The sequence below is a fragment of the Anolis carolinensis genome, chromosome 2 (assembly GCF_035594765.1).
Source record: "Anolis carolinensis isolate JA03-04 chromosome 2, rAnoCar3.1.pri, whole genome shotgun sequence".
Lineage (NCBI taxonomy): Eukaryota > Metazoa > Chordata > Lepidosauria > Squamata > Dactyloidae > Anolis > Anolis carolinensis.
The window spans coordinates 130,591,152-130,618,509 of record NC_085842.1 but is presented as its reverse complement, the minus strand read 5'-3'; the positions used below and the strand labels follow the sequence as shown (position 1 = coordinate 130,618,509).

The 27,358-nt window shown below is 44.0% G+C and overlaps 3 protein-coding genes across 8 annotated transcripts; 1 reads left to right on the top strand and 2 right to left on the bottom strand.

Annotated features, from left to right (window-relative positions):
- Positions 1 to 7,015: 7,015 nt before the first annotated feature.
- npb (neuropeptide B) lies at positions 7,016 to 9,766 on the bottom strand. Its single transcript, XM_003217321.3, has 2 exons — positions 9,155 to 9,766; positions 7,016 to 7,273 (listed from the first exon to the last, which is right to left on the bottom strand). Exons 1-2 carry the CDS (start codon positions 9,506 to 9,508, stop codon positions 7,142 to 7,144), a joined length of 486 nt encoding a protein of 161 aa, XP_003217369.2. The 5' UTR covers positions 9,509 to 9,766; the 3' UTR covers positions 7,016 to 7,141.
- Positions 9,767 to 14,034: 4,268 nt separating this feature from the next.
- anapc11 (anaphase promoting complex subunit 11) lies at positions 14,035 to 19,254 on the bottom strand. 6 transcript variants are annotated; one of them, XM_016991392.2, is made up of 4 exons: positions 19,093 to 19,191; positions 16,267 to 16,406; positions 15,091 to 15,243; positions 14,035 to 14,996 (listed from the first exon to the last, which is right to left on the bottom strand). In XM_016991392.2, exons 3-4 carry the CDS (start codon positions 15,197 to 15,199, stop codon positions 14,851 to 14,853), a joined length of 255 nt encoding a protein of 84 aa, XP_016846881.1. In that variant the 5' UTR covers positions 15,200 to 15,243; positions 16,267 to 16,406; positions 19,093 to 19,191; the 3' UTR covers positions 14,035 to 14,850. The 6 variants fall into 6 exon arrangements, with proteins under 6 accessions (XP_016846881.1, XP_062826598.1, XP_008102798.1 ...); XM_062970528.1 differs by having other exon boundaries at positions 19,089 to 19,181; XM_008104591.3 differs by lacking the exon at positions 16,267 to 16,406 and having other exon boundaries at positions 19,132 to 19,254.
- A 3-nt stretch (positions 19,255 to 19,257) lies between these two features.
- On the top strand, positions 19,258 to 25,680 carry alyref (Aly/REF export factor). The gene is made up of 6 exons (XM_062970525.1): positions 19,258 to 19,497; positions 19,680 to 19,811; positions 22,575 to 22,722; positions 23,043 to 23,106; positions 23,376 to 23,547; positions 24,910 to 25,680. Exons 1-6 carry the CDS (start codon positions 19,258 to 19,260, stop codon positions 24,922 to 24,924), a joined length of 771 nt encoding a protein of 256 aa, XP_062826595.1. The 3' UTR covers positions 24,925 to 25,680.
- Positions 25,681 to 27,358: the final 1,678 nt, after the last annotated feature.

The following is a 27,358-nucleotide window of genomic DNA, read 5'->3' as shown; positions in this document are numbered from 1 at the left end:
TATGGAATCCTGGGATTTGTAGTTTGTTATAGCATAAGAGCTCTCTGACAGAGAAGGGTAAATATTTCACAAAACTACAGAATTCCATAGCACTGAGCTATGGCAGTTAGTATGGCATCAAACTGCTATAATCCTACAGTGTGGAAACAGCCAAGGATTCTGAAAGTCCAGGTTTTGAATTCCCACTCAGACACAGAAACCTACTCAATGGCTTTGGATAAACAATTATCTCTTAGTGTATTCTCAAAAGTTTTCAAGCATGGAATCACCGGGTTGCTGTGAGTTTTTCGGACTGTATGGCCATGTTCAAGCAGCATTCTCTCCTAACATTGCGTCTGCATCTTTGGCTGCCATCTTCAGAGGTCTGTTGGAGGCAAGACAAGTGGAGTCTCTCTCTCTCTAGCTCTCTCTCTAGCTCTGTCTCTCAACAACAACAACAACAACAACAACAATAATAACAACAACTTTATTTTTCTATCCCTCCAACATCTACCCGCGGGGACTTGGGGCGGCTTACATGGGACCAAGCCCAACAACACAATTAAAATAGAGTAGACAAAAACATAATGCACAATACACAATTCACAGTATAACATAGGTAAAAACAATAATACAATATAAAATGAATATTATCTATCTATCTATCTATCTATCTATCTATCTATCTATCTATCTATCTATCTATCTATCATCTGTGGAATGTCCAGGGTGGGAGAAAGAACCCTTGTCTGTTTAAAGAAGGTGTGAATGTTGCAGTTAGCAAGCTTGAATTAGCATTTGAGTAGCCATTAAGTTTGCAAATCAGTGAGGGTATCTGCATAGAGGTAGCCTGGCCTTTGTTGCCTGGAGGCATCCTCTTTGGGAGATGTTAACTGGCCCTGAGTGATGTTCATTATTTACTGTCTTTATTTATTTATTTATTTATTTATTTATTTATTTATTTATTTATTTATTTTTCAAACTTATATGCCGCCACTCCCCTAGGGCTCGGAGCGGCTTACAATTTTGTTTCATTTTCATGGTTTCCTCCTTTCTGTCAAAATTGTCCACATGCTTGTGGATTTCCATGGCTTCTCTGCATAGTCTGACATGATGGTTGTTAGAGTAGTCCAGCATTTCTGTGTTCTCAAATAATATTCTGTGACCAGGTCGGTTCATCAAGTGCTCTGCTATGGCTGACTTCTCTGGTTGAATTAGTCTGCAGTGCCTTTCGTGTTCTTTGATTTGTGTCTGGGCGCTGAATTTAGAGGTCCCTATGTAGACTTGTCCACAGTTGCACAGTATACGGTAGACTCCTCTAATTGTCTCTTAGCCTTAGGGGCAGGCAGTGGCACCCCTCCTCTGTGAAAATCCTATCAAGAAAATCTACAGTAGGGATACCATAAGTGATAGATTAGATAGCAACAAGAGGGATCATTATAGTAATGTTGCTATGTCCAGATATTGTTGACAGTTCATGTTGTTGTTGTTGTTGTTGTTGTTGTTGTTGTTGTTGTTGTTGTACAGCTGGGCTCTGCTCCTGGCAGCCCTTGGTCTTCCCCTTTCTGCAGCAGGGATTCCATTGCTGGCTCTGCCCCTTCTTTCCCCCCTGTTGGCCTGTCACTTACAATTAAGCTTGTCCATCTCTCAGGAAAGGTTACTGGTTCTGCTTGACAGTATTAGTTACTGTTAAGTGGTGGGCTCCAACCCTCTGATTAATTTTATAATTTATGTCCACAGATAAGATGAGTAAGTGAGGGCTTCTGCTTCACATGCCAGTGGTTCTCGAGGCTTCATCATGTGTGTGCATGTTTGGAAACTCTGTCCCAATTTGGGTACACAGAAATTTAAAGACATGTTTATGTGGCCTTCATTTTATGCGTTTCATAGAATCATAGAGTTAGGCGAGACCATATGGGCCATCCAGGTCCAATCCCATTCTGCCATGCAGGAATACACAATGCAATCATTCCTGATAGTGATATCTGTCAAACAGCTCTTACCCAATGTTTTGGTGGAAGCTCTTTTACTGTTGCTTTGGGAAAAAAATTAATTTGCCCCCTCCTCAATATAACATGCTTTTAAATGTTTAAACGTGGCTGTCATGCCCCCTCTTAACCTTCTCTTCTCAAGGCTAAACACAGCCAGATGCTTAAACGGATCCTCATAGGACTTGGCTTCTAAACCTTTTGCCATTTTGATCACCCTTCTCCAAACATGTTTCAATTTATCAATATTCTTCTTGAAATGTGGTGTCCAGAACTAGACAGAATATGCCAGGAAACACTGGTTTGTACGGAGCAGTTGTGTTGCCACTCAAAACACAGAATCCCTCTAACAATTTCGGGGTGGGGGGGATTTACCAATGCAATTCCTGCAAGTTTGAACTAATCAGGAAACTTCAATGGTGTGAATTATTTTGCCAAGTCCTTACCAAACCCACATTTGCCTCCTGATTTGACCTTTCATGTCAGATTTCCGGGGCAAGCAATTATAAACCAGTTCAAATGGGAGAAAAGAATAAATTACTTACATCTCCATCGGAAAATTTTTAAATTCATGGAAGAATACTTTAGACTGCTGCATAGTTCTTTCACAGGAAGATGTGTCTTTCCCTTTGGAAATGACCTTTTTGATTTCCTAGATATATCATTCTTGTAGCTTAATAAAGTATTTAGAGTGCTGGGGAATAAGGTATGCGTTACACTTTATTAAGCTACAAGAATTATATATCTGACTAATCAAAAGGGTGAATATCTGGGGCAGAGCAGCTTCTGTATGAATATGCTTTGCTGTGAATATGAGGTACTTTGGGTTGCTGTGAGTTTTCTGGACTGTATAGCCATGTTCCAGAAGCATTATCTCCTGACATTTTGCCCACATCTGTGGCAGACATCCTCAGAGGTTGTGAGGTTTGTTGGAAACTAAGCAAGGGAGGTTTATATATCTGTGGAAGATCCAGGGTGGGAGAAAGAAGTCTTGTCTGTTAGTGGCAAGTGTGAATGTTGCAATTAATCACCTTGATTAGCATTGAAAAGCCTTGTAGCTTCAAACCTGGCTGATTTCTGCCTGGGGGGGGGATCCTTTGTTGGGAGATGTTAGCTGGCCCTGATGGTTTCATGTCTAGAATTCCCCTGTTTTCAGAGTGTTGTTCTTAATTTACTATCCTGATTTTAGAGTTTGTTTTAATACTGGTAGCCAAATTTTGTACTTTTCATTATTTCTTCCTTTCTGTTGATATTGTCCACATGCTTGTGGATTTCAGTTGCTTCTCTATGTAGTCTGACATGGTGGTTGTTAGAGTGGTCCAGCATTTCTGTGTCCAGGTTGGTTCCAGCTGAGGACAAGTCTGCATAGGGACCACCAAACACATCATTGCCCAAACACAAATCAAGGAACATGAAAGGCACTGCACACTAACTCAACCAGAGAAGTCAGCCAGAGCAGAGCACTTGAGGAACCAACCTGGACAGTGCTCTTTGCCACTGTTTTCAGGTTTCTGTCTGGAACCTAGTTCTACTATTTAAAACAAAACAACAAAACTTCACATCCTTCCTCTCCTCTATGGGATGTGACTCTTTAACAAACAACCCCCCCCCCCCAAATATATGTGCCTTTAGATTTCCTTGTGTCCAAACAGAGCTGGGGAGGCTCCTAAGATACTGCTCTGCCTTCAGTGCCAGCCGCACATGCCTGCTCCCTCCCACACAAAAGTGGGGGGGGGGGGGAGAACCAATGCTCAAGGGAATAGTCAGTGGTTTGCCTGAAGTTGATGCCTCTCCCAATTACTTGGCATCTCTGCAAAGGTTCCAGAGAACCTGAAAAGAGAACATGGGAAATGACTGCTGGAGGGGGCAAGAACAGGTTAAACCTACAATGTCCAGAGCAATTCCTCTCTTCCATACTCCTGCACTCCCCACATAGCCTGAGTTCCAGGGATGTCCCTGCCTTGAATACGACTTAGATTAGAAAGGGGAGAAGAAAGGGCTCAGTAAAATGGAGATGAAGATGCCTGACAATCATTAACCATATTTTAAAATGCCACAGTTCTGGCAAACTTGAAAGCGTGCACCGTCTAATTATTTATTTATCTATCATGTCAGAAGCAGCCGAGGATACAGTTGAAACGTAATCTAGTGGATGCTAGTCCTGGAGAGCTCAACAGTTTGTAGGCACTTGTGAGATTTTAGTAACTCCCACTTAGTGGATATTATCTGCCGGTGAATTCTGTTTTATTCTGCAAAGGGAAGGAAACGTTTAAAAGAAGATACAACAAAATCCAAGATTTATAAAAGATCAAAAACCTTTTTGTGGATTTGTGATTTTGTTCTGAAAGCCAACACAACTATTACTGAATAAGTTTCCTTAAAATGAGGGATCTCTGCCACTTACTGCAGAGACAGGGAAGCCTACGCATGGGTTTGAAATGCTCTGTTAGGGAAAGCCATGCCTTCTGTGCTGTCCCAGGTCTTCCACATCCTTTAATGAAAAGGGGAAGATGGCCCACTGACCCCCCCCCTCCTTAAAGCAACAGTTCAGCCCAGTTAAGATGGAAAAGGGAATCAATGGCATGGGAGGGGGCACACTTCAAAGTCCTGGCACAGAAGCAACCTTCCCGGACAGACAGATCTCCATTCTCCAAAGTAAGCCCCTGGCATTCAATGGGATTTACTTTTAATTTAATCATTATAATGATGTTAGCTTTGAACCCATGCTGACATCCCTTGGGTGCAGCACCCCCTCCTCCAGTAAAACAATTGTTGAAAAACTATTTTGTTGGAATGTGATGCCAACAAACAGGGCAGGGCACTTAGAAATGGCTTTGTAGGGCCGAAAGGAAGGTCCCGTGAGCCTGGGGTAATGGTTTGTCTGGGCATCTCAAAGTTTTTGTGTTTTTGTTTTTCCAGGGTGGTGTGGCGGAGTCCCATTGACGACTTCTCGCATGTTAGGTTCCGAGGACCCAACACAACCGCAGCAAGGCTGTGAGCTTTGCAGTTGTGAGGGATGTTGGAAACCAGTCAAGGGGTTGTCGAAGGCTTTCATGGCCGAGATCACAGGGTTGTTGTATGTCTTTCGGGCTGTGTGGCCATGTTCCCGAAGCATTCTCTCCTGACGTTTCGCCCACATCTATGGCAGGCATCCTCAGAGGTTGTGAGGTATGGAGAAAACTAAGCTTAGTTTTCTCCATACCTCACAACCTCTGAGGATGCCTGCCATAGATGTGGGCGAAACGTCAGGAGAGAATGCTTCGGGAACATGGCCACACAGCCCGAAAGACATACAACAACCCAGACAAGGGGGATTTATGTATCTGTGGAAAGATCAGGGTGGGAAAAAGAACTCTTCTCTGTTTGAGGCAGGTGTGAATGTTTCAGTTGGCCACCATGGTTAGCACTGAATAGCCTTTCAGCTTCAAGGTCTGCTTACTGCTTGGGGGGACCCTTTGTTGGGAGGTATTAGCTGGCCCTGATTGATTCAGGTCTAGAATTCCTCTGTTTCCTAAGTGGTGTCCAGGTTGGTTCCTCAAGTGCTCTGCTAAAGCTGACTTCTCCGGTTGGATTAGCCTGCAGTGCCTTTTATTTGAGAACACATTCTGGACCACTCTAACAACCATCATGTCAGGCTACACAGAGAAGTCACTGAAATCCAAAAGCATGTGGAGCATTTCAACAGAAAGGAAGAAACCATGAACATGAACAAAATCTGGCTATCAGCATTAAGAAACTGTAAAATCAGGACAGAAAATAAAGAACAACACTCAAAAACAGGTGAATAACAGACATGAATCAATCAGGGCCAGCTAACACCTCCCAACAAAGGATTCCCTCAGGCAGGAAGCAGCCAGACCTTGAAGCTGAAAGACTAAGGTAAAAGTAAAGGTTTCCCCTGATGTTAAGTCCAGTCATGTCTCACTCTGGGGTTGGTGCTCATCTTCATTTCTAAGCCAAAGAGCCGGCATTGTCCGTAGACACCTCCAAGGTCATGTGGCTGGCATGACTGCATGGAGTGCCATTACCTTCCCGCCGGAGCGGTACCTATTGATCTACTCACATTTGCATGTTTTCAAACTGCTAGGTTGGCAGGAGCTGGAGCAACAGAGGGCGCTCACTCCGCTCCCGGGATTTGAACCTGGGACTTTTTGGTCTGCAAGTTCACCAGCTCACGCTTTAATCGATCAGACACTGCGCCAGTAATTTGATGGTAATCAAGGTGGCCAATTTAAACATTCACACTTGCCTCCAACAGACAAGAGTTCTTTCTCCCACCCTGGGCATTATTCCACAGATAGATAAACCCCACTTGTCCCGTTTCCAACAGACCTCACAACCTCTGAGGATGCCTGCCATAGATGTGGGCGAGACGTCAGGAAAGAATGCTTCTGGAACAGGGCCATACAGCTCGGAAAACTCTCAACAACTCAATGCTTTGAAACAGGGGTCCCCAAACTAAGGCCCGGGGGCCGGATGCGGCCCTCCAAGGTCATTTACCTGCCCCCCACCCTCAGTTTTAACTTAGGCTTGCCCAAAGTCTGAAATGACTTGAAGGCACACAACAACAATCCTAATTAACTTGACTATCTCATTGGGCAGAAGCAGGCCCACACTTCCCATTGAAATCCTGATAGGTTGGTTAATTTTTAAAAAATATATTGTATTGCTCCGTTGTTGTTGTTGTTTTTGCACTACAAATAAGACGTGCAGTGTGCATAGGAATTTGTTTGTATTTTTTTTCCAAATGATAATTTGGCCCCTCAAAGTCTGAGGACCATGAACCGGCCCTCCACTTAAAAAGTTTGAGGACCCCTGCTTTAAAAATTCAATTTTCTTAGAGTCTGATGACAACAATCCCCCACAAGCAGGGACAGCGCAGTTGAGAAACCGCATTTGTGTGGCAGAGAGGAAAATGCTATCAGTCCCGATAGTGGTTTTTCTGGGCCTCTCAAACAAACAAGGTGTGGGTTCCCCACCGCTCCCTTCCCGCATCCCTGCCTGCCTTTGGAGGCTGTCTATCAAGACACACAGAGAGAGACAGGAGAGCCGTTTCAAGCGCGTTTATTTCTTGTCTGTGAGGGCGTCGGGGGGCAGGCCTTCCTCCCGTGGCTCCCCGAGGGCTTGGCTTCTTCCAGGGGGCGCCTGGCCTCGTCTCCTCCCGCGGCGGGTCTTCAGGGGACGGGGCTGCAGTCGGCGGGGTCCAGCGAGACGGTGACGTCGGCCTGGCACTGGACCACGCTGGGCAAGCCTGGCAGCAGCTGGCAGCTCCGCAGCTCCGGGGACACCTCTTTCACGCACACCGCCTGCAGGGAGGCAAGGAAGGACCGAGAGGCTCCGGTCAAGCTCCAACCCACAGCAGTTGCAGCCCACCAGTCCTTTCAGAAGCTAAAGCAGGCCTGGGCAAACTTAGGTCCTCTCTCCAGGGGTTTTGGACTTCAACTCTCACCATTCCTCACAGCCTCAGGCCCCTTCCTTTTCCCTCTCAGCCGCTTAAGCTTAAGCGGCTGAGAGGGAAAAGGAAAGGGCCTGAGGCTGTGAGGAATGGTGAGAGTTGAAGTCCAAAACCCCTGGAGAGAGGACCTAAGTTTGCCTAGGCCTGCTGTAGGCTATATTTCAGAGGCAAAATCAACTACAATTACAAGGTTTCTAAAACTGGGTTGCTGTGAGTTTTTCCAGCTGTATAGCCATGTTCCGGAAGCATTCTCTCCTGACGTTTTGCCCACATCTATAGCAGGCATCCTCAGAGGTTGTGAGGTATGTTGGAAACTAAGCAAAGTAGGGTTATGTATCTGTGGAAAATACAGAGTAGGAGAAATAATTCTTTTCTGGGTTGCTCTGAGTTGTCAGGGCTGTATGGAAACTCTTGTCTGTTTGAGGCAGGTCTGAATGCTGCAATTGATCACCTTGATTAGCTCTGAATAGCAGCCCCTGGTGGCGTAGTGGGTTAAAGCCTTGTGACTTGAAGGTTGGGTTGCTGACCTGAAGGCTGCCAGGTTCGAATCCCACCCGGGGAGACTGCGAATGAGCTCCCTGTATCAGCTCCAGCTCCATCCGGGATCATGAGAGAAGCCTCCCACAAGGATGGTAAAAACATCAAAACATCCGGACGTCCCCTGGGCAACGTCCTTGCAGACGGCCAATTCTCTCTCACACCAGAAGCGACTCAGGTTGCTCCTGACACGAAAAAAAAACAAACAAACCTCTGAATAGCCGTTCAGTTCCAAAGCTTGGCTGTTTCCTGCCTGGGAGAATCCTTTGTTGGGAGGTGTTAACTGGCTCTGATTGATTCATGTCTGGATTTTCCCTGTTTTTGAGTGTTGTTCTTTATTTACTGTCCTGATTTTAGAGGGTTTTTTTAAATACTGGTAGCCAAATTTTGTTCATTCTCATGGTGTCCATGAAAAACCAGGACAGTAAATAAAGAAGAACACTCAAAAACAGAAGTTTCAGTACCCATTATTGCTCAGACTATTGGCTGTTGATGATGCTGTTTTTGTTATTGTCTCCTTGTAATGTCGTTGATTTTACTGAGATATGTTTTCATCTGTGTTCGGTTTTAATCTTTGTTGGCTCGTGCTTGTCCCCATGTGAGCCGCCCCAAATCCCTTCGGGGAAATGAAGGCAAGATATAAAAATAAAGTTATTATATTATTATTACTATTACTATTATTATTATTATTATTATTATTATTATTATTATTATTATTATTCCAGATATGAATTAATCAGGGCCAGCTAATCACCTCCCAACAAAGGATTTCCCCAGGCAGGAAGCAGCCAAGCTTTGAAGCTGCAAGGCTATTCAATGCTAATAAAGGTGATCAACTGCAACATTCAGACCTGCCTCAAACAGACAAGAGTTTCCATGCAGCCCGGAAAACTCACAGCAACCCAGACAAGAGTTTTTTCTCCCACTCTGGACATACGCCCCACTTGCCTAGTTTCCAATAAACTTCACAACCTCTGAGGATGCTTGCCATAGATGCAGGCGAAATGTCAGGAGAGAATGCTTCTGGAACATGGCCATACAGCCCGGGAAACTCACAGCAACCCAGTGATCCCGGTGATGAAAGCCTTCGACAACACGTTTTTAAAACTGTCCTAATCTACACCTCGGGGGCCGAAGTTTGCCCAGGCCTGGTGTAGGCTCACCCGCAGATCCCTCCCTCTCCCCCGAGTCTCACCATGTTCCTCAGTCCGCCGGGGCTCAGGCGCGGCTCAGTTGCCCAGAAAGAGGAGGCGGCGGCTGGAGGGAGTCCTGGGACGACGCCGTTTTCGGAGCTGCTGCTGCTGCTGCTCCCACCGCCTTGCGGCTGCTGCGGCTGCTCGTTGTCGTCGGCGCGGCGGCTGTAGGGCGAGCGCCGGAGCCCCGAGAGCAGCCCCGAAGCCCTGCCGACCGAGTAGTAGCTGGGTCCGGCGGCCTGCTTGTACCACGCCTCGGCGGCGGCCGGAGGACCGGGCAGCACCGCCAGCGCCAGGAGGCAGAGCAGCAGCAGCGCCGCCCGCGGGGGCCCCGTCCGGGTGCGGCCCGCCCGCATGCTGCCGGGACTCGGGATCGGGATGCGGCTCCGGATGAGGATGGGGATGAGGATGGAGATGCGGCTGGGCAGCTCCCGCGCGGGCGGCGCCCCTTATATCCTCCTCCTTGGCGTGGCGGGGGCGGAGGGGACGGCGCTGCTGCTGCTGCTGCTGCTGCTGCCCGGAGGCACCGAGGAGAGAAGAGAGGCCTGGTTCTCCTGTGCCACGCACTGCCAAGACCGTGACTTCGCTTTCCGACAGGAACACAAGAACTTTTCTGATCCTTGTGTTGTCGAAGGCTTTCACTGCGTTGCTGTGAGTTTTCCAAGCTGTATGGCCACGTCCCAGAAGTATTCTCTCCTGACGTTTTGCCCACATCTATGGCAGGCATCCTCAAAGGTTGCGAGATCTGTTGGAAACTAGGCAAGGGAAGTTTATATATCAGTGAAAGCTCCAGGGTGGGAGAAAGAACTCTTGCCTGTTTAAATGTTGCAATTGGCCACCTTGATTAGCAGGGAATAGCCCTGCAGCTTCAGAGCTTGGCTGCTTCCTGCCTGGGGAAGTCCTTTGTCAGGAGGTGATTACCTGGCCCTGATTGTTTCTTATCTGAAATCCCCATTTTTGAGTGTTGTTCTTTATTTACTCTCCTTATTTTAAGGCCAGCTAATCATCTCCCAACAAAGGATTCCCCCAGGCAGGAAACAACCGAGCTTTGAAGCTGCAAGGCTATTCAATGCTAATCTTGGTGATTAATTGCAACATCCACACTGGCCTTAAACAGACAAGAGTTCTTTATTCCAACCTGGACCTTCCAGAGATATATAAACCACACTTGACTAGTTTTCAACAAACCTCACAACTCCTGAGGATGCCTCCCATAGATGCAGGTAAAATATCAGGAAATAATGCTTATGGAACATGGCCATACAGCCCAGAAAACTCACAGCAACCCATTTTCTGATACTGGTTGCCTGCCTTCAGGTTGTTCTCAACCAATGGCAGCCCTACATTGAAGATCTCACTGGGTTTTCTCGGCAAAATTTGTTCAGAGACTTGTCCTTACCCTCCTGTGAAGCTGAAAGTCCGTGACCAACCCAAAGTCAGCCCAGTAGGTTTTGTGGCAGAGCAGGGATTCAATTCTGGTCTCCACAGTCATGGTCCAAGGCTGAAACTGCACTCTTTCTTAATTTAACAAACAAAAGTTGTGCTGCTCTGTCTTTCTAAAGCCATTTCATCCAGATTATCAAATCAGATAATCCACATTTTCTGCGGTTTAGAGGAAGGCAATGATAAATTTCCTCTGAGGAAATGTTACCAAGAAAACCCAGGATAGGTTTCTCATAAATCAGAGACAATTTGAAGGCACCCGCTGGCAAACAATGAATTTCTATACACCTATGGTAGAATGCACGATACTCATTAAATAGCACCTAGAGTTTCTTGCTGTCCCCTTGTGGTGTTGTTTGTTTGTGCAGGCATGCATCTGTGGATGGGAAATGTCTGATTTAAATATAATATTATTCAATACCCAAGGATATGGTGTGATGCAAAACTTTCTAATAAGTGAACACTTTTTAGTATAATCTAAATGTACATTGTGTTGTCAAAGGCTTTCATGAGCAAAGTGACTGGGTTGCTGTGCATTTTCCGGGCAGTATGGCCATGTTCCAGAAGCATTCCCTCCTGACGTTTCACCCACATCTATGGCAGGGATCCTCTGAGGTTGTGAGATATATTGGAAAACTAAACAAGGGAGGTTTATATATCTGTGGAAGGCCCAGGGTGGGAGAAAGAACTCTTGTCTATTGGAGACCAGTGTGAATGTTGTAATTAATCACCTTGATTAGCATTAATGGCCTTGCAAGCTTCATTCCTGCCTGGGGGAATCTTTTGTTTGGAGGTGTTAGCTGCACCTAATTGATTCATGTCTGGAATTCCTCTGTTTAAGTCATTTGGAGCCATGGACAAGAAGAATTCAACAGGTTCCTGGACTACCTCAACAGCATCCACCCAAACATCCAATTCACCATGGAAAAAGAAAATGAAGGAAAACTGCCATTTCTAGATGTTCTAGTCATCCACAAACCCAATCAACAATTGGGCCACACAGTTTACAGAAAACCTACACGCATGGATAAATGCCTTCAGAAAAACTCCAACCATCACCCAAGTCAAAAAGAAGCACAATCAAAGCCCTGACAGACCGTGTACAAAAAATCTGCGAACCTCACCTCCTCCAAGGTGAACTAAACCACCTAAACTGGGCTCTACAGGCCAATGGATACTCCACCACAGACATCAGAAGAGCTGCAAGGCCAAGAACAAGCCATGAGAGTCAAGACAAAGATCCACCCAGAGGAAAGGTGTTCTTACCATACATTAAGGGAACCACTGACCGCATAGGGAAGCTGATGAAAAAACACAACCTACAAACTAGAAAAGAGCTGGGTATGTTTAGCTTGCAGAAGAAAAGGCAGAGAGGGGACATGATAGCCATGTATAAATATGTGAGGGGAAGTCATAGGGAGGAGGGAGCAAGCTTGATGAAGCAAGGTACCTTATTTGATACTGTGGCCTCAAATGAGACACTAACACATGCCAGGCCTTCCTACACTGGTCTCTAGCTTGGAATGACAGCATGAATCACGTATAAAGCTTGAGTGCTTGCTAGTACTGCCAAATCAAAAAGAGCAAATATGAAACCTCCTTATTAGATCAAATGGTCTTTAAAATGCTAGAAACTAGTTCTCAAATTACACAAAAATACTTTGTAGTCATAGGTTTACCAAAATGTAGGTCATGTTCCTTAGTCAGTAAATTTATGTAACTGTCGTGGGAAGCCGAGTGGGACATGTAGCAACCTTTTCACATTGGGACAATACCTGGGTCATTATACATACGGACTTAGGAAGTGGCAGAAATCTGCCAGGTCATGTCTACTGTGCTACCATAGCATCCTGCTAGTGGGCTGGGGTGTACTATATGAGCGAAAATTGCAATCTCTTTTTGCATTGATTGCTTCCTAGGGCTCAGTATTACTCAGGAATGGGGTTGTTTCTAACATCACTTCTATGCTTCCAGTACCATTTGGGTACTGCTGGACCCTTGTAAGGCAGGAAGCAGATTGAAAACATATTTTGAAAACCTATATTCTGTAGCTCTTACTTTTGGAAACATCTTGAAACTGAGTGAGAAATTTCAACAGTTCTGCAAAGATGCTAGATCATTTTTCAAAATGAATGTACTAAGAAATGAATTAAACATTCCCCTGAGGCTAAATAATTTAATGGAAAGCACCCGCTATACCATATTCCTGCATCATCTCCTATCAACCATAGTGCAATTGTTCCATACATCAGCACTAAGTTTACTCAGTTACAGAGTGGACTAGAACACCCATTTTCCAAAGATGTTATTGCTGATGGTCCTTATGTGTTTTTGTATATTATTGGGGCCCCTGGTGGCACAGTGCGTTAAAGCGCTGAGCTGCTGAACTTGTGGACCAAAAGGTGCCAGGTTCAAATCCCGGGAGCGGAATGAGCGCCCGCTGTTAGCCCCAGCTCCTGACAACCTAGCAGTTCAAAAACATACAAATGTGAGTATATCAATAGGTACCGCTTCAGCGGGAAGGTAACGGCGTTCCATGCAGTCATGCCGGCCACATGACCTGGAGATGTTTATGGACAACGTTGGCTCTTCGGCTTAGAAATTGAGATGAGCACCAACCCCCAGAGTCAGTCACGACTAGACTTAACGTCAGGGGAAAACCTTTACCTTTTATGTTTTGTTGTTCACTTTCCTGATTGTCAGAAGACAGGTACAAGAGAGGAACAGATACTAAAACACATAAAAGCATGTTTTCTAGATTAAAAAGGAAGATTTCTGTACATAGGGAGAATGTTTTTTCAGTTTTAATGAAAATTATTTCTTAGCGATTAGAGGTCTGGAGAACATGGAAGCACAGTATACTTCAAGTCAAAGTCAATGGTTATATTAAGCTAATAAATCTCACATTGTGCTTTTCTGTGAAAGAGCACATCTCTCAAGGCTTGGGAGTACTTTAAGGACCCTCTGAAGGTTTTCTTTTTTATGCCTGCAAAATAATCCCCCAGCCCTCCTCTTTGTGGCTAAACTTGCAATTTAGCGAGCGGTAACCTTCACTGTATTATAAAGGTCACCAATTGGAATAATTTATTAACACCACCTTCTCATTTGGGTGCACAAGGGGCCATCTATTACACATTGCAGGCGGGGGTGGCATACATACCAAAAGTACTGGGCACCCAACAGCCAGGATGAAGCATCAAAAACAGCTGGTCTGTAGGCTGTATGGCTAAATAGCTAAACTAGGAACCTTTTCCTATTACAAATAATTATAGGTATCATTTTAAAAAGTAACCAAGAACATTTCATCCTTTCCCACAAGTCACATACTACAATCTCACAATGATAGTAGAATACTGGCAATAGATAAAAAATTGCACTACTTACTGAGAACATCTTTGAAGAATCCCATCTCATATGGAAAAAGGCAGGGAGCATTGGAGGCAATGAATCACAACATTTATTGGAATCACCCACAGTACAAGTGGCCTCACTAAGACTGTGGGCAAGCTTTTGGCAACAAAAGTGCTTGGCATTACAGCCTTCTGGGAACAAACATATTATTGGACTACAGGCCAACTATGCAGCAAGACGCGGGCACAAATCCTAGTTCCTCCCTGTAATCTCTAGCACAATTTTTGTCTTAGGTCCATGCACAATTATGGGATTTTGTGAAGTCTGCATCCTGGTAATTTTGGACTGGCTCAAATATAAACAGAATTGTGGTTTAAATGGTCAAGTGCAGGCTGTGCTACAGAGCCAGGAAATCAGACTGGCAGTAAGGTTGCAGCAATACATGAAACACAAAACATAGCAATGGAAAGGAAGTTTAGATGCTCCATATTTCAAAATCTAACAAGGGAATATGTTTAATAGGAAGAATGTTTTGAAACTATTTTCTTTTAAACATTCATGCAGCTGAGACACAGCTCCTAGAAACTAGAGTTTCAGACGATTCACCAAGACACAAGCTCTCAAATCTTACAAGAGGGGTCTAGATAATATCTAGCATATATCAAAATAAACTATCATTATATTTTCTTGTTCAGTATTCTGACCTTCTCACAAATAGCATACAGTTCCTGCACTTCTTTTGATTCAGTTTATGGGAAGGCTTACGATATACAATACAATACAATACAATACAATAAGAGCAAGTAAAATGTCCAGGCTTGAGGAAGAGGTAGGAAGGATGACTCTCCATGAAGCTACAAGAAGAGGATATGAAATCCGTAAAAAGGGAGAAATCTTGACCTCATTATTCCTTGAACTTCCACTCCTGTCGGCACATTGGACAGTGCTGCTGGACTTGCTGGGAGTTAAGCCACTTGAGAATGCAATGCATGTGGAAGCAGTGTGAACACTGACCCCACACCAGCGGGCAGTCATCTCCAGGCACCTTACCTGCAAAACACACACAGTTACTAGGGAAAAGCTGAAAAAGGCATTGTACATTGATCAAGAAGAATGTCAGAGGGCAGACAGTCCCATTACTCACAATCTGGGCAGCAGCCATTGAAGGCCATCCGGCAAATGCCACAATTCTCATCATTGGCAACCCAGAGCCAGGAGGCAACTCCATGCCAGCTCTTGATTTTCACTTTCATTTTGTTCAACTAAACACAACACTTAGATCAAGCTAGTTTAGCACCTGAAGGGAGAAAAAGGAACAATGGGAATCACAGTTTCTAGAAATCAAAGTGTGACAGTCTCTGTTCTTATCAAGATTGGAAGAGGAATGTAATTTTTAAAACTATTTAATCTTTTCACCATGATAGCAACAGATGGCATTATAAATGATATTAATATTCACCTTACAGTGTATATACAGTCCAAACTCATGTCCAGACTCATACCTACAATCAAATTCCAGGTTAGGACAGGATGGGAGCAGAGGTCTTAATATATATTAGTTTTACCTATGAATAGATTGTTTTTATATTATCACTATACAGCAGTTGAATGCCAAGGTCCTAATGCCCAGCATAATTAAACAGAAACATTGCAGAAAAACAGTGGCGTTAGACACTGCAAAGCTGGGAACACTGGAGAAAGCCATCCCTCTTGGGAGAGAAATCTGCCTTGTGGCTCCTCAACCATTTGGGAGCTAGAATGGTAGTTTTAGCTCCTGAAGTGGATGGCATTTGCTCTCATGCCCCCTCTGCCTCTGCTACCTGAAAGATTGGTTTATAACAGACCATACAAATCAACCACAAGCCAAAAATTGCAACTAGTCAAAGGTTGCATCAGTTACCTTGGTCCAAAAGAAAAAGTTATTTCTTTACTTGTAGCAGCTAAGGGAGCATACTTTTGAATTCCTAGTTGCTTTTCTTGAGTCTGGATATAAAACTTAACACACACACAAGTTAGAGAAAGATAAAATGATACTCTGCTTGGTATTATGGGAAAGCCCCAGTATAATAATCCTAAAATGAAATGGAGGACTACTACACTAATTCATGCAAAAATTATCTCAGTGTTGCTAATGAGATAAAACAATAATAGCTAATCATTTGAAAATATTATTACACTGCAAGAAGCAAGCTCCATTGAACTCAACAAAATTTGAAGTAGTCAGGTAGGAATCATAATTAAGTCTATCCCATGCGGGTAGAATTCAAAGGCATCACTGCATTAGTCTGGAATACCACTATGCAAAGGGATCTTACAGTACCTTAGAGACATATTTGATAACATCAAGTCCATTTTGTCAGAGTAGCCACAGAAATGCAAATTTGTGGGCATAGTGATGAAATGATTAGTTCAGTGTTAATGATGCTCACTGAGGAACAAAGGAAGTCGAGATGATGTTGCCTAAAGGCAAGATAAGAGGATAAGCATATGAATGGTGGAGGGAGTTCTTGGACTGTCCTGTACTTGTTTTGCATTTCTATGGCTATTCACACATTATGTGGATAAACATCTCTTTGCCCTAAGGCAGTGGTTCTCAACCTGTAGGTCCCCAGATGTTTTGGCCTTCAACTCCCAGAAATCCTAACAGTTGGTAAACTGGCTGGGATTTCTGGGAGTTGTAGGCCAAAACACCTGGGGACCCACAGGTTGAAAACCATTGGTCTGCGGGATAATTAGGAAGGAAGAGAAGCAAAAGATATCCACATTTTGCAGGACATCCTTAACTGAGTCTTATTTAATTTATATGCTGCCTTTCTTACAAAATAAATTAATAAAAACCCAAGAATAAAACATTGAAACAATTAAAATAATCATGTTAAAGCAGTATATAATTATTTAAAGTGCATATTAAAAATAAAGCACTCTCTCATGTGGGCAATTACATATTATCAGATTAATATTTTAAACACTGCATCTTCGATTGCCAGCTCCCCATAACTTCCTGTCTTCTTTTAAAAGACTAGCAAGAAGAAAAACCTAGGCAGCTGCTACTTTATCTCACTACTGCATCTATCCACTTTAAATCCAGTTGCTCCTCGCAGAAGAATTCCGAGGTTTGTCGTTTAGTGAGGCCCAGGACCTCTCTGGCTGAGCTGTTTAAAGCTCCTCCTAAACTACAAATCCCAGAATTATGCAGGAAGCAGAAACTGGATTTAAAGTGGATAGATGCTCAGTGTGATGAAGTTATAATAGTGGTTTAAAATTATGGTCATCTTCAACTACAGCAGGCTCTTTGTATCAACTGTCTATCTGTGTATAGTACACACAACACTTCAAGCTGATCATTGATTCTTCATTTCATGGGGTTTTCTTAGGCAAGAAACCTTTACACTTACTGTCCAATCAATGCAGTTTGACTCCACTTTAACTGCCATGGCTCAATGCTATGGCCACATGTGAGCTGTAGTTTTACAAGGTCTTTAGCCTTCTTTGCAAGACAGCTGATATTTTCCCAAACTACAAACCCCAGAATTCCATACCACTAAGGCAAAGCCCTTGAAGTGGGGTCACACTGCCTTAATTCCAAAGTGTAAATGCATCCTCAGAGCTTGTTTTGCCATCTCCTTCTTTTGAAATATAGCCTACAGCAGGCATGGGCAAACTTTGGCCTTCCAGGTGTTTTGGACTTAAACTCCCAGCCTAAGGCTGTTTGTTCATGCGTGGCCTACAGTATCTGATATTTGCTGGCCCTCTCCCATCCAGGCGTTATGCAGTTTCCAAGATCAGACAGGGCTTGGCCCCTTTACAACAGTTAGGCACACACTGACTGCTGTGTGGTCAACCGGCACGAATCTAAGCTCCATCAATTTAATAGCTCTGCTCTCCTTGGAACCAGCAGCTTGGCCTGGGCAGTGCATCACGTTCAGATCTCTTTACCAAAGAACAGCCACCAAACATCAACAGAGCCCAAAGCGGTATGGAAGAGAGCAGTTTTGCTGTGCAAATGACCACATAGAAAAACCTAGAACCACTGGGTTGCTGTGTTTTCCAGGCTGGAAGGCCATGTTCCAGAAGCATTATTTCCTGACGTTTCACCCACATCTATGGCAGGCATCCTCAGAGATTATGAAATACTGTATATTGGAAACTAGGCAAGGGGGGGGGGGAGTTATATATCTATGAAAGGTCCAGGGTGGGAGAAAGAACTCTTGTCTGTTGGACACAAAGTGTGAATGTTGCAATTAATGAACTTGATTACCCCGTTTCCCCTAAAATAAGACATCCCCAGAAAATAAGACCTAGTCGAGGTTTTGCTGAATTGCTAAATATAAGGCCTCCCCGAAAGTAAGACCTAGACAAGTTTTTGTTTGGAAGCATGCCCATCGAACAGAACACCAGAGCATGCAGGATCGGTAAAGGTACCTACCATAGAGTGTTGCACATGGAAATATTGGTAGTAACAAGAAATTCTTGATAGGATTCAGTTTGTCTGGTTATGCTGGTTTGTGATGACAACTACTGTACAGTATATAATAAATGTTCATTCTTTTGTTCAACAATACATGTGAATTCTTCTTCATGGAAAACTAAGGCATCCCCTGAAAATAAGACCTAGCACATCTTTGGGAGCAAAAATTAATATAAGACACTGTCATATTTTCAGGGAAACACGGTAGCACTGAAAAGCCTTGCTGCTTCAAGGCCTGATTGATTCCTTCCTAGGGGAATCCTTTGTAGGGAGGTGTTAGCTGGCCTGGCCCTGATTGTCTCATGTCTGGAATTCCCCTTTTTTCTGAGCGTTGTTTCTGTAACCAGTTTGTGGCCCAGATGGTGTTGAGAGCCCTGAGGCACATTAAGGGCTTTGATTTGATGGGCGTTTGTTGCCTGGCTGCCGAACTGTATGAAACGTTGTGTAGACGGGGGCCTTGGCGGAACAGCCCGCTGCCCTGAGGCGGCCTCCGCCTCCTCCTCCTCCTCCAACCTTCCCGCCTATTACGCCTACCTACCCCCTTACCGGAAGTCCCTCCCCCAAGGCTCTCCCATAGTTCCTCGCGGCCCCAAGCCCTTAAAGCCGAGCACGACAGACAACTTGGCGCATTTCTTTCAGCGGAGCCGAGCACGAGCCCGAGCGCGTCCACTCACCCACCCATTCGCAGCGCTTTTCCTTTTCCTTTCCCTTCCTCACCGCGGCCTGTTTTTCTCCTTCGCCGCCCTTCCTTCCCTCAGTATCCCCGCCTCATCCGTTTCCGGTCCCCTCCCCGCGCAGCGCGGCCGGAAGCGTAGGCCCCAGGAGCCGGAGGGAGCCGCCATCATGGGCGACAAAATGGACATGTCTTTGGACGATATTATCAAGCTGAACCGGAGTCAGCGAGGCGGAGGCGGGCGCGCCGGGCGAGGTCGGGGCCGAGGGGCCGCGGGGCGAGGAGGAGGCGGCGGAGGCGCCGGGCGAGGAGGCGGCGGCGCGGGGCGCGCAGGAGGCGGAGGCCCCATCCGGAACAGAGCTGCCTTGTCCCGGGGAGGCGGCAGGAACAGGCCGGCGCCCTACAGCCGGGTAAGTTTCGCTGAGGCGGCTCCTGGGGGCCTGCCTTTGGGCGCAAATGGACTCTCGGTGGATGCGGAACTCGTGATAGCACTTGGGCCTGTATGTGGGGGAGAAAACGCAGGGAAACATATGGGGACACGAAGCCTTAAAATACTGACCAGTTACTGACTTGGGCTTCTCTTTCTTTCCAGCCCAAACAACTTCCTGAAAAGTGGCAACACGACCTCTTCGAAAGTGGCTTTGGTCCTGGCGCTGGTGTGGAGACGGGCGGAAAGCTCCTGGTCTCTAATCTAGATTTTGGTGTGTCAGATGCGGACATACAGGTAGGTTTTCCCTTCACCTGTAATAATAGGTGGCGCAGTGCAATGGTTTGTTCTAACTGATAAGGTTGTTTAATAATAATAACAACAACAACTTTATTTATACCCTGCCACCATCTCCCAGAGGGACTCTGGGCAGCTTGCAAAGCGCTCAAAGGTGCAAACGCACAAAATACAAAGATAGCAGAAACAACATAAAACAGTAAAAGCCAAAACAGCAATAGCTGCGGGTATAGAACAACAATAATCTATCTCTATCAGGTAAAGTGCTTAGTGAATCAATGGGTCCTCACGTATATTCATTTAAAAAATCTAAATGTGGTCAAAGACTTGTTGAAAAACCGTCTTCAATTGTGTGCAAAAGGCTTGTAGAGGGAGGGCTAGCCTGATTTCCCTCAGGAGGGCATTCCAAAGACAGGAGGTGCCTTTATTTTGGGCACCTGATAATCTCTTGTTACAAATTTCATTTGTGGAGGTGGGTTTGGAGAAAAGCAGAAATGCTTAGCTATGAAATTATCAGCATTATTAGTTGCCCCCTTTGATAGTTTGGGATTGCTAGCAAACTCATTGATATTCATAGGCTGTCTTGTTTTGTGTAGACTGCATATATGAACATTTCCAAAACAGGCAGTTTCATAAACTTAGTACTATAGTAGATATATCTGCTCAACATTGTTCTTTTTGTAATCCTTGGGAGATGTGGATGTCTGTTGGATTTTTTTCTGTGCAGGGAAGTCTGAAACTAAAGCTAACCCATATGGAGACAAAAAGTGCTCTTTTGCAGAGAGATTTTATCTTGTTGAGCCACATTTTCCAGTACTGTTTATCCTTTGAAAGAAAACCAATGTTGTATTAGGTGATAAACTAGAATATATTGTGGTTTGGATGTAGGCTACAGTGGCTTTTATTACTTAAGAGAACCGTATGCTCACCAGGGCCGGTTGTTACTAGGCGGCCGCGGACGCGGCCGCCTCGGGCGCTGGCTGCTAGGGGCGCCATTCGGGCCTGACTTCCTGGTCGCGGCCGGCGATCGCCCGGGCGGTCGCCGGCCGCGACCAGGAAGTCAGGCCCGAATGGCCTAGCTGTGCTGTGCGCGTGCGCACAGCACAGCTAGGCCATTTTGCCCTTAGTAACAAACTAAGGGCAAAAATGGCTTCTCTGGCTGTGCGCATGCCAGAGAAGTTCCTGGTCGCGACAGGAAGTTCCTGGTCGCGGCCGGCGATCGCCCGGGCGGTCGCCGGCCGCGACCAGGAAGTCAGGCCCGAATGGCCTAGGTGTGCTGTGCGCGTGCGCACAGCACACCTAGGCCATTTTGCCCTTAGTAACAAACTAAGGGCAAAAATGGCTTCTCTGGCTGTGCGCATGCGCACAGCCAGAGAAGCCATTTTTGCCCTTAGTTTGTTACTAAGGGCAAAATGGCCTAGGTGTGCTGTGCGCACGCGCACAGCACACCTAGGCCATTCGGGCCTGACTTCCTGGTCGCGGCCGGCGACCGCCCGGGCGATCGCCGGCCGCGACCAGGAAGTCAGGCCCGAATGGGCTATCTGCGCTGTGCCCGTGCGCACAGCGCAGATAGCCCATTCGGGCCTGACTTCCTGGTCGCGGCCGGCGATCGCCCGGGCGGTCGCCGGCCGCGACCAGGAAGTCAGGCCCGAATGGCCTAGGTGTGCTGTGCGCGTGCGCACAGCACACCTAGGCCATTTTGCCCTTAGTAACAAACTAAGGGCAAAAATGGCTTATCTGGCTGTGCGCATGCGCACAGCCAGATAAGCCATTTTTGCCCTTAGTTTGTTACTAAGGGCAAAATGGCCACGCTGGGCGGGGGCGGGGCCAACTGTGGCCCCGCCCCCCTCACTAATCGCCCTGGCCCCGCCTCCCACGCAGCGTGGGAGGCGGGGCCAGGGCACGCTGGGCGGGGCCAGGGCGCGGGTGGCGGGGGCGCTTTTCAGCACCCCCGCTTCCCATTAAAAAATATCTCCGGCCGGCCCTGATGCTCACACACTAGATTCATGAGGGCCAACTCTTAAAGCAGCATAAGATGAAAGTCACTTGCATGACTCGAGATTCAAACAGGGCAACAGTTTATATAGTGCAAGATCACTAACTTATTTAGGAGTTTGTGGCTTGAGTGGGGTAGTATATCAGGGATCGTGTTTTCTAGAATCATTCTTATCTTATTTGTAGTAGGGGATATGGGAGATGCAACCACTTCACTTTATTTTGGGGCTAGGGCACCTTGGTGGAGGCCTGGGCCTCAGCAACATTGTATCCACAGGAGATCTGCCCTACATTTCTTGCATTTTTCCTTAAGTTCTGGGGTTAATTTAAGTAGAAAATGAGGCAAAGTTAATGTGATACAGTAGAGTCTCACTTATCCAACATAAATGGGCCAGCAGAACTTTGGATAAGCGAATATGTTGGATAATGAGAGATTAAGAAAAAGCCTATTAAACATCAAAATAGATTGATTTTGACAGAAAAAGTAGTTCATTACACATTAATGCTATGTAGTAATTACTGTATTTACGAAATTAGCACCAAAATATCAAAATACATTGAAAACATCGACTACAAAAATGCGTTGGATAATCCAGAACGTTGGATAAGTGAGACTCTACTGTATCTGATTTGTAGCTGTATTAAAATGGCAAATGTGAGAGTGAAAGGGTTTACCACTTTAATGGGTAATCCTTCTAGAAAGACCTGAATACTTTACCAAATCCTCCAAGTTGAGATAACCTCCTACTTTTACCATATCATTTTCAGGAACTTTTTGCAGAGTTTGGTACATTGAAGAAGGCAGCAGTGCACTATGACCGATCTGGGCGTAGTCTGGGTACTGCAGATGTTCATTTTGAGAGGAAGGCAGATGCTCTGAAGGCTATGAAACAGTACAATGGAGTTCCCCTGGATGGTAAGTGCTTCACTGTTTATCTTGATATTTACATGGTGGGATAAGAGATAAGCTAGCCTTGAATTTAAGCACATCTGGTAGTTATAAGTGACAAGGAACCGTGTTTGTGGTGTGTGTGTGTGTGTAGTATTCCATGTAAGAGTGGCAAGGGAAGGATGGGGGTATGTTTTTTGGCATAGAAACCAAAAAGACAGTTTAAAAAGATTTGGTCTTGAGAAGTTTCCAACGCCTGGTTCTTTAAAGAAGTATAGTAGCATTATTTTACAGACTAGTAAGGTTTTTGGACTAACAACCCTTGTAATCACGTGTCCTTTTTTTAGGACGTCCCATGAATATCCAGCTGGTTACATCACAAATAGATACACAGAGGAGACCAATACAGAGGTAGGAGATTTAATCTTTATTGATGCCTGCTAATTAGTTATGTGGTAACTTCAGTTTTAGGAACTACACAAAAGGAGTGCAACATGAATTTTGGTTGTGTAGGAGCACTTTCTATCCTGTATCCTTGTGGGTTTTGCAGAATTTTTAAAAATTTTCAGCCGTGTTGCCATACTTTATCTCCCTTCAGAGTTCTTCACAGAATGTATAACTTGTATTTTCCCTTTTACAAATTACCTTATGTGCTTCTAATTTAGTCTTTTTTATTTTAGCATAAATAGAGGAGGCATGACAAGAAACCGTGGCGGATCAGGTGGCTTTGGTGGTGGCAACAGACGAGGTAGCCGTGGTGGCAGAGGCAGAGGTAGAGGTGCAGGCAGAAGTTCCAAACAGCAACTCTCTGCTGAAGAATTGGATGCACAGTTGGATGCTTACAATGCCAGGGTAAGTACCAGTGAGTGCTTGGGGGGGGGGGGGGGGAGACAAATGAGTCAGTATTACTGGTGCACACTAGTAGTGTTAGTCTTCTGATGAAAAAGTACAGCTTCACAAAAAGTACAATACATGAGGACTGTGGTAATTTGCCTGGAGGATAGGAAGTATGTTGTGCTTTTCCTTGCATTTCTATTTGCTACCCCTTTCATGTATGTAGAGGCAGTTCCAGCAAGACAAAGTGTGCTTCTGATGACACCATTGTCAACTATGTATTAGATTTTGCAATTAACTGAACTTTATAATAGAATGCTGGTGAAATATATCAGAGTTTGCAAAAGTGACATCTTCCACAGTTTCATGTCTTTCACAGTCTGCTGCTTTGTAGTCTCCTATTCAAATCATCTAGACATGATTCAAAATTAGAATCTTGCTGGCAGCAAGGTGTCTGTTAAGGAGAAGCCTCCATATCTCGTGAGCTTCAAATGCTGTGTAGATGTAGATTTTAGATTTCCATTACTTAGCATAATGAAATTGTGCAGCATTAAATAGAGACTTTACTCAATATGTTTGTTGATGACTTTATTTATTAATAGAATGTTTCATTTCTAATATATCTTATATACTCATGTGTAAGTCTAATTTCTTTAGCCAAGAAATCAGCCTCAAAACCTGTGCTTGACATGAGATTGACTTATACATGACTATATATGGTACATTAAATAACTTAAATTACCTGGACATCATGGAGATACTTTACTATCAGTTTACCAGATACGCTACTGCTATGAAAAGTAGCTCTTGCACTTGGAATATACAGGGTGTTTGAAAAAGAACTCCCTATTCACCATTTAATTTAAATGATGAATAGGGAGTTCTTTTTCAAACACCCTGTATTTGGGGGTTGATTCTGTATTAACAATATTTTAAACTAAAAGACATTTTCATTAAACCTTCACTGTAAAATAGTGATCACTGCTAACAATATGGATATTGTTAAAGTAAAAGATAATTAAAAAGTATTAAAAATGTGGACTCATGCTTTGTAGTAACATTTTTCCCATATAAATATATCTAAAAATGGGATGCATCTTAGAATAACAGTTGCCCTTTTATGTATATAAATATGGCCTTATTTTTTTGGTGGTACTGAAATTAGTGTGTGTCTTACAACGGATGATGTCTTAGAATAAAAAAACCAGTATTTTGCCATCTTGACAGGGAAACATTGTTAGAGCTTGAGTTTTTTTTAATCGAAGTGATAATGGGTTTAATTGATCTATGCTGCTGGGGAGTGAGGTTGCCCAAACCTATGGCTTTCTCATCTTTTTCCTAGGCTGATAGCAACCAAGTAACTATTTTTTTCCCTCCTAGATGGACACCAGTTAAACCTGTTGATGCATCACGTGCATGGGAAGGACTGCAGACATCTCATTCCATGCTCCCCAGCGGGAGGGGGAAAGGTGTATGGCGGCGGCTACTAATATCAAGAATGGAATTTGTTTTACTTTTATGTTTTGGAATAGGTTTTAAACTCATGTAAAGGTTTCTTTTTCTTTTTTTAAAATTCTGGAACAGATCTGTTTTGTACTGAGTTATTTTTGGGAAAATTTTACTGGTTGCCAGTTGGGCCACGGTGACTTTTTAACCATGGCAATAATAAAATAGAAATGTGTCTAGAGCTGTAAATGTCTGCTTCCTGTTGCAGCTGGAGTCCAGCTTTGAGACTGCAGAAACCAAGATGGGTAGGGGAGCAACTGTCTGCCTGCAGGCCCCTAGCAAAAGTGTTGGTGCTCATTGTGCTTCCCACAGGGAGAGAGTGAGGTCTCTCTCCTCCTTGCTGGGGCTTTACAAACTCTGTATCTCCAACCTCCTGTGTGTTTATCTTCCTCCTTTCTATGCTAAAGCCAAACAGTAAGACTACTTTTTCAGGGAGGTGGTTGGGGGGTAGAATCCAATGGAAAAGGTTCACCCTTTGTGATCAAGGAGAGGGGGAGAACACTTGTTAAAGTCATTTTTTGTATTTAACACTTGATTCCAAAGTTCAGTGATGGTCCCACCTTAGTATTTTTACTGTAAAATGGTTACTGTGATAATTCAGTGACTCCAACATGCCAAGTAAAGATTTAGTCTTTCAACTTGCAACTCCCTGCTGAATTCTTATTTCACATAATTTGCTGGCAATTTTATTTGTTCTTATTTACTGGTCATGGGGAGGGTGGGGAGGAAACAGAATACTTGTAAAAATAATGTGTTACGAATGGCATAGTATAAACTGAATAATATAGCAACACTACCAGCAGGTAGAATTATAACCTTTCATCCATAATAGAGCGTTTTGACAAATAAGACTCAGTTTTGAAATCTCAGAAGGATTAATTTCTGAATATTATTGTGACAATGGCTTTTTAATGCTCAAAGGAATGGGGTTGCATCAGTAATTTGGAAAAAAAGACACAGTAAGATACCAAGGTTACACAACACTTAATGATCAATCTTTGAATATTGCTTGAACACTGATGTCAAAGAAAACATTTAACAAAAATAGCTCTTTGTGGTCGTAGGACACCTATCTGTTAAAATATTTATATCCTCCTTTGATCTAAAGAGTTTAGGAAGGTTTACAATAATATCACTACGATCAATTTAAGATGACCATAAATTCAATTTAAAAGACAAAAAGATGATATAACAAATAACTTGCTAAATAATAAGGGAGAATATAATCATGGTAAATAGTTTCAGAATTTGAAACAATATTGAAAGAAATGTTCCTGTTCATAATGATATACAAAATTTCATAAGTACAGGCATTTGGTGTGGAAAGTATATTAATTTTGGGGGGGGGGGGTCTCACATAACTTTAGCATGTGGTGAAATATTTCTTTGGCTTTAAAACTCAAATGAGTCTGAGTCTTCCAAAGTCAAAAACATTTTCTCTATGTACATTTTGAGAAATCGAGCATGGAGTTTTTGAAACATGGCATCTTGAAACAATATTTTTGAATAAGACTATATATTTTTGAGGCTTAATACAACATAGTGGTCATCACTTTTAAAGAATGGATAATGGGGAATTATCATTTAAATCTCTTCGTATTGCATGCAAATTTAGCAAGGTTCTTTTAAAAAGATTTTTGAAATTCGATAGAACATTTGTACCAAACAGACTTGAGTTGAAATACCACAATCTACAATCCAGTTGCCACAATATGGCCCAAATTTATTTGTTTAGGCCTTTATTTGTGACCGAGAAAGCAATAAACAAGTTCATTCACTCACAAAAGAATATAAATGTGATAGGATAGTAGACTGTTGCTTGTTTTGGTCACTGACTTAGGACTTTAAACACATAATTCAGTCGGATGCTATGTTCCATAAGCAAATGAAGAGACACCATTGAATTTCTTGACATTACAGTTTCTGCTTTACATCCATAGGAAGAAATTGTAGCATGACCCCAGGTGCACACTTCCATACTAAGGTTGAGTAGTTTCACCTTAAGAATTTCTCATCATTTTGGGGTCTGCCCCTATAGTGCCAGATACATTGCCCTTTTGCATTATAATTCACTGCAGAGGCAGAAGGTGGTCCTTGGTGCATTAAACTCCAGAGTTGGAACCAATAGCTGCAAATAAGCAAGTCTAATTTTACGCAAAGCCATCCCAGTGCCTCCTACTAGACACTGCAGCCTGCACAGAAAATGTTGATGTAGTCAATTCAACTATTATCTACACCAGGCACGAGCAAACTTTGCCCTGCTTCAACTCCCAAACCAGCTGTTAGGAATTGTGGGAGTTGAAGTCCAAAACACCAGGGGAGG

Coding starts and splice junctions, on each gene's coding strand:
- anapc11 (XM_008104591.3), bottom strand. CDS start 15,199: ATGAAAGTGAAAATCAAGAGCTGGCATGGAGTTGCCTCCTGGCTCTGG. Junction 14,997..15,090: donor CAATGGCTGCTGCCCAGATT/GTGAGTAATGGG, acceptor TGTGTTTTGCAG/GTAAGGTGCCTGGAGATGAC.
- alyref (XM_062970525.1), top strand. CDS start 19,258: ATGGGCGACAAAATGGACATGTCTTTGGACGATATTATCAAGCTGAAC. Junction 22,723..23,042: donor CAATGGAGTTCCCCTGGATG/GTAAGTGCTTCA, acceptor TCCTTTTTTTAG/GACGTCCCATGAATATCCAG. Junction 23,107..23,375: donor CAGAGGAGACCAATACAGAG/GTAGGAGATTTA, acceptor TTTTTATTTTAG/CATAAATAGAGGAGGCATGA.
- npb (XM_003217321.3), bottom strand. CDS start 9,508: ATGCGGGCGGGCCGCACCCGGACGGGGCCCCCGCGGGCGGCGCTGCTG. Junction 7,274..9,154: donor CCGGCGGACTGAGGAACATG/GTGAGACTCGGG, acceptor GCCTCCCTGCAG/GCGGTGTGCGTGAAAGAGGT.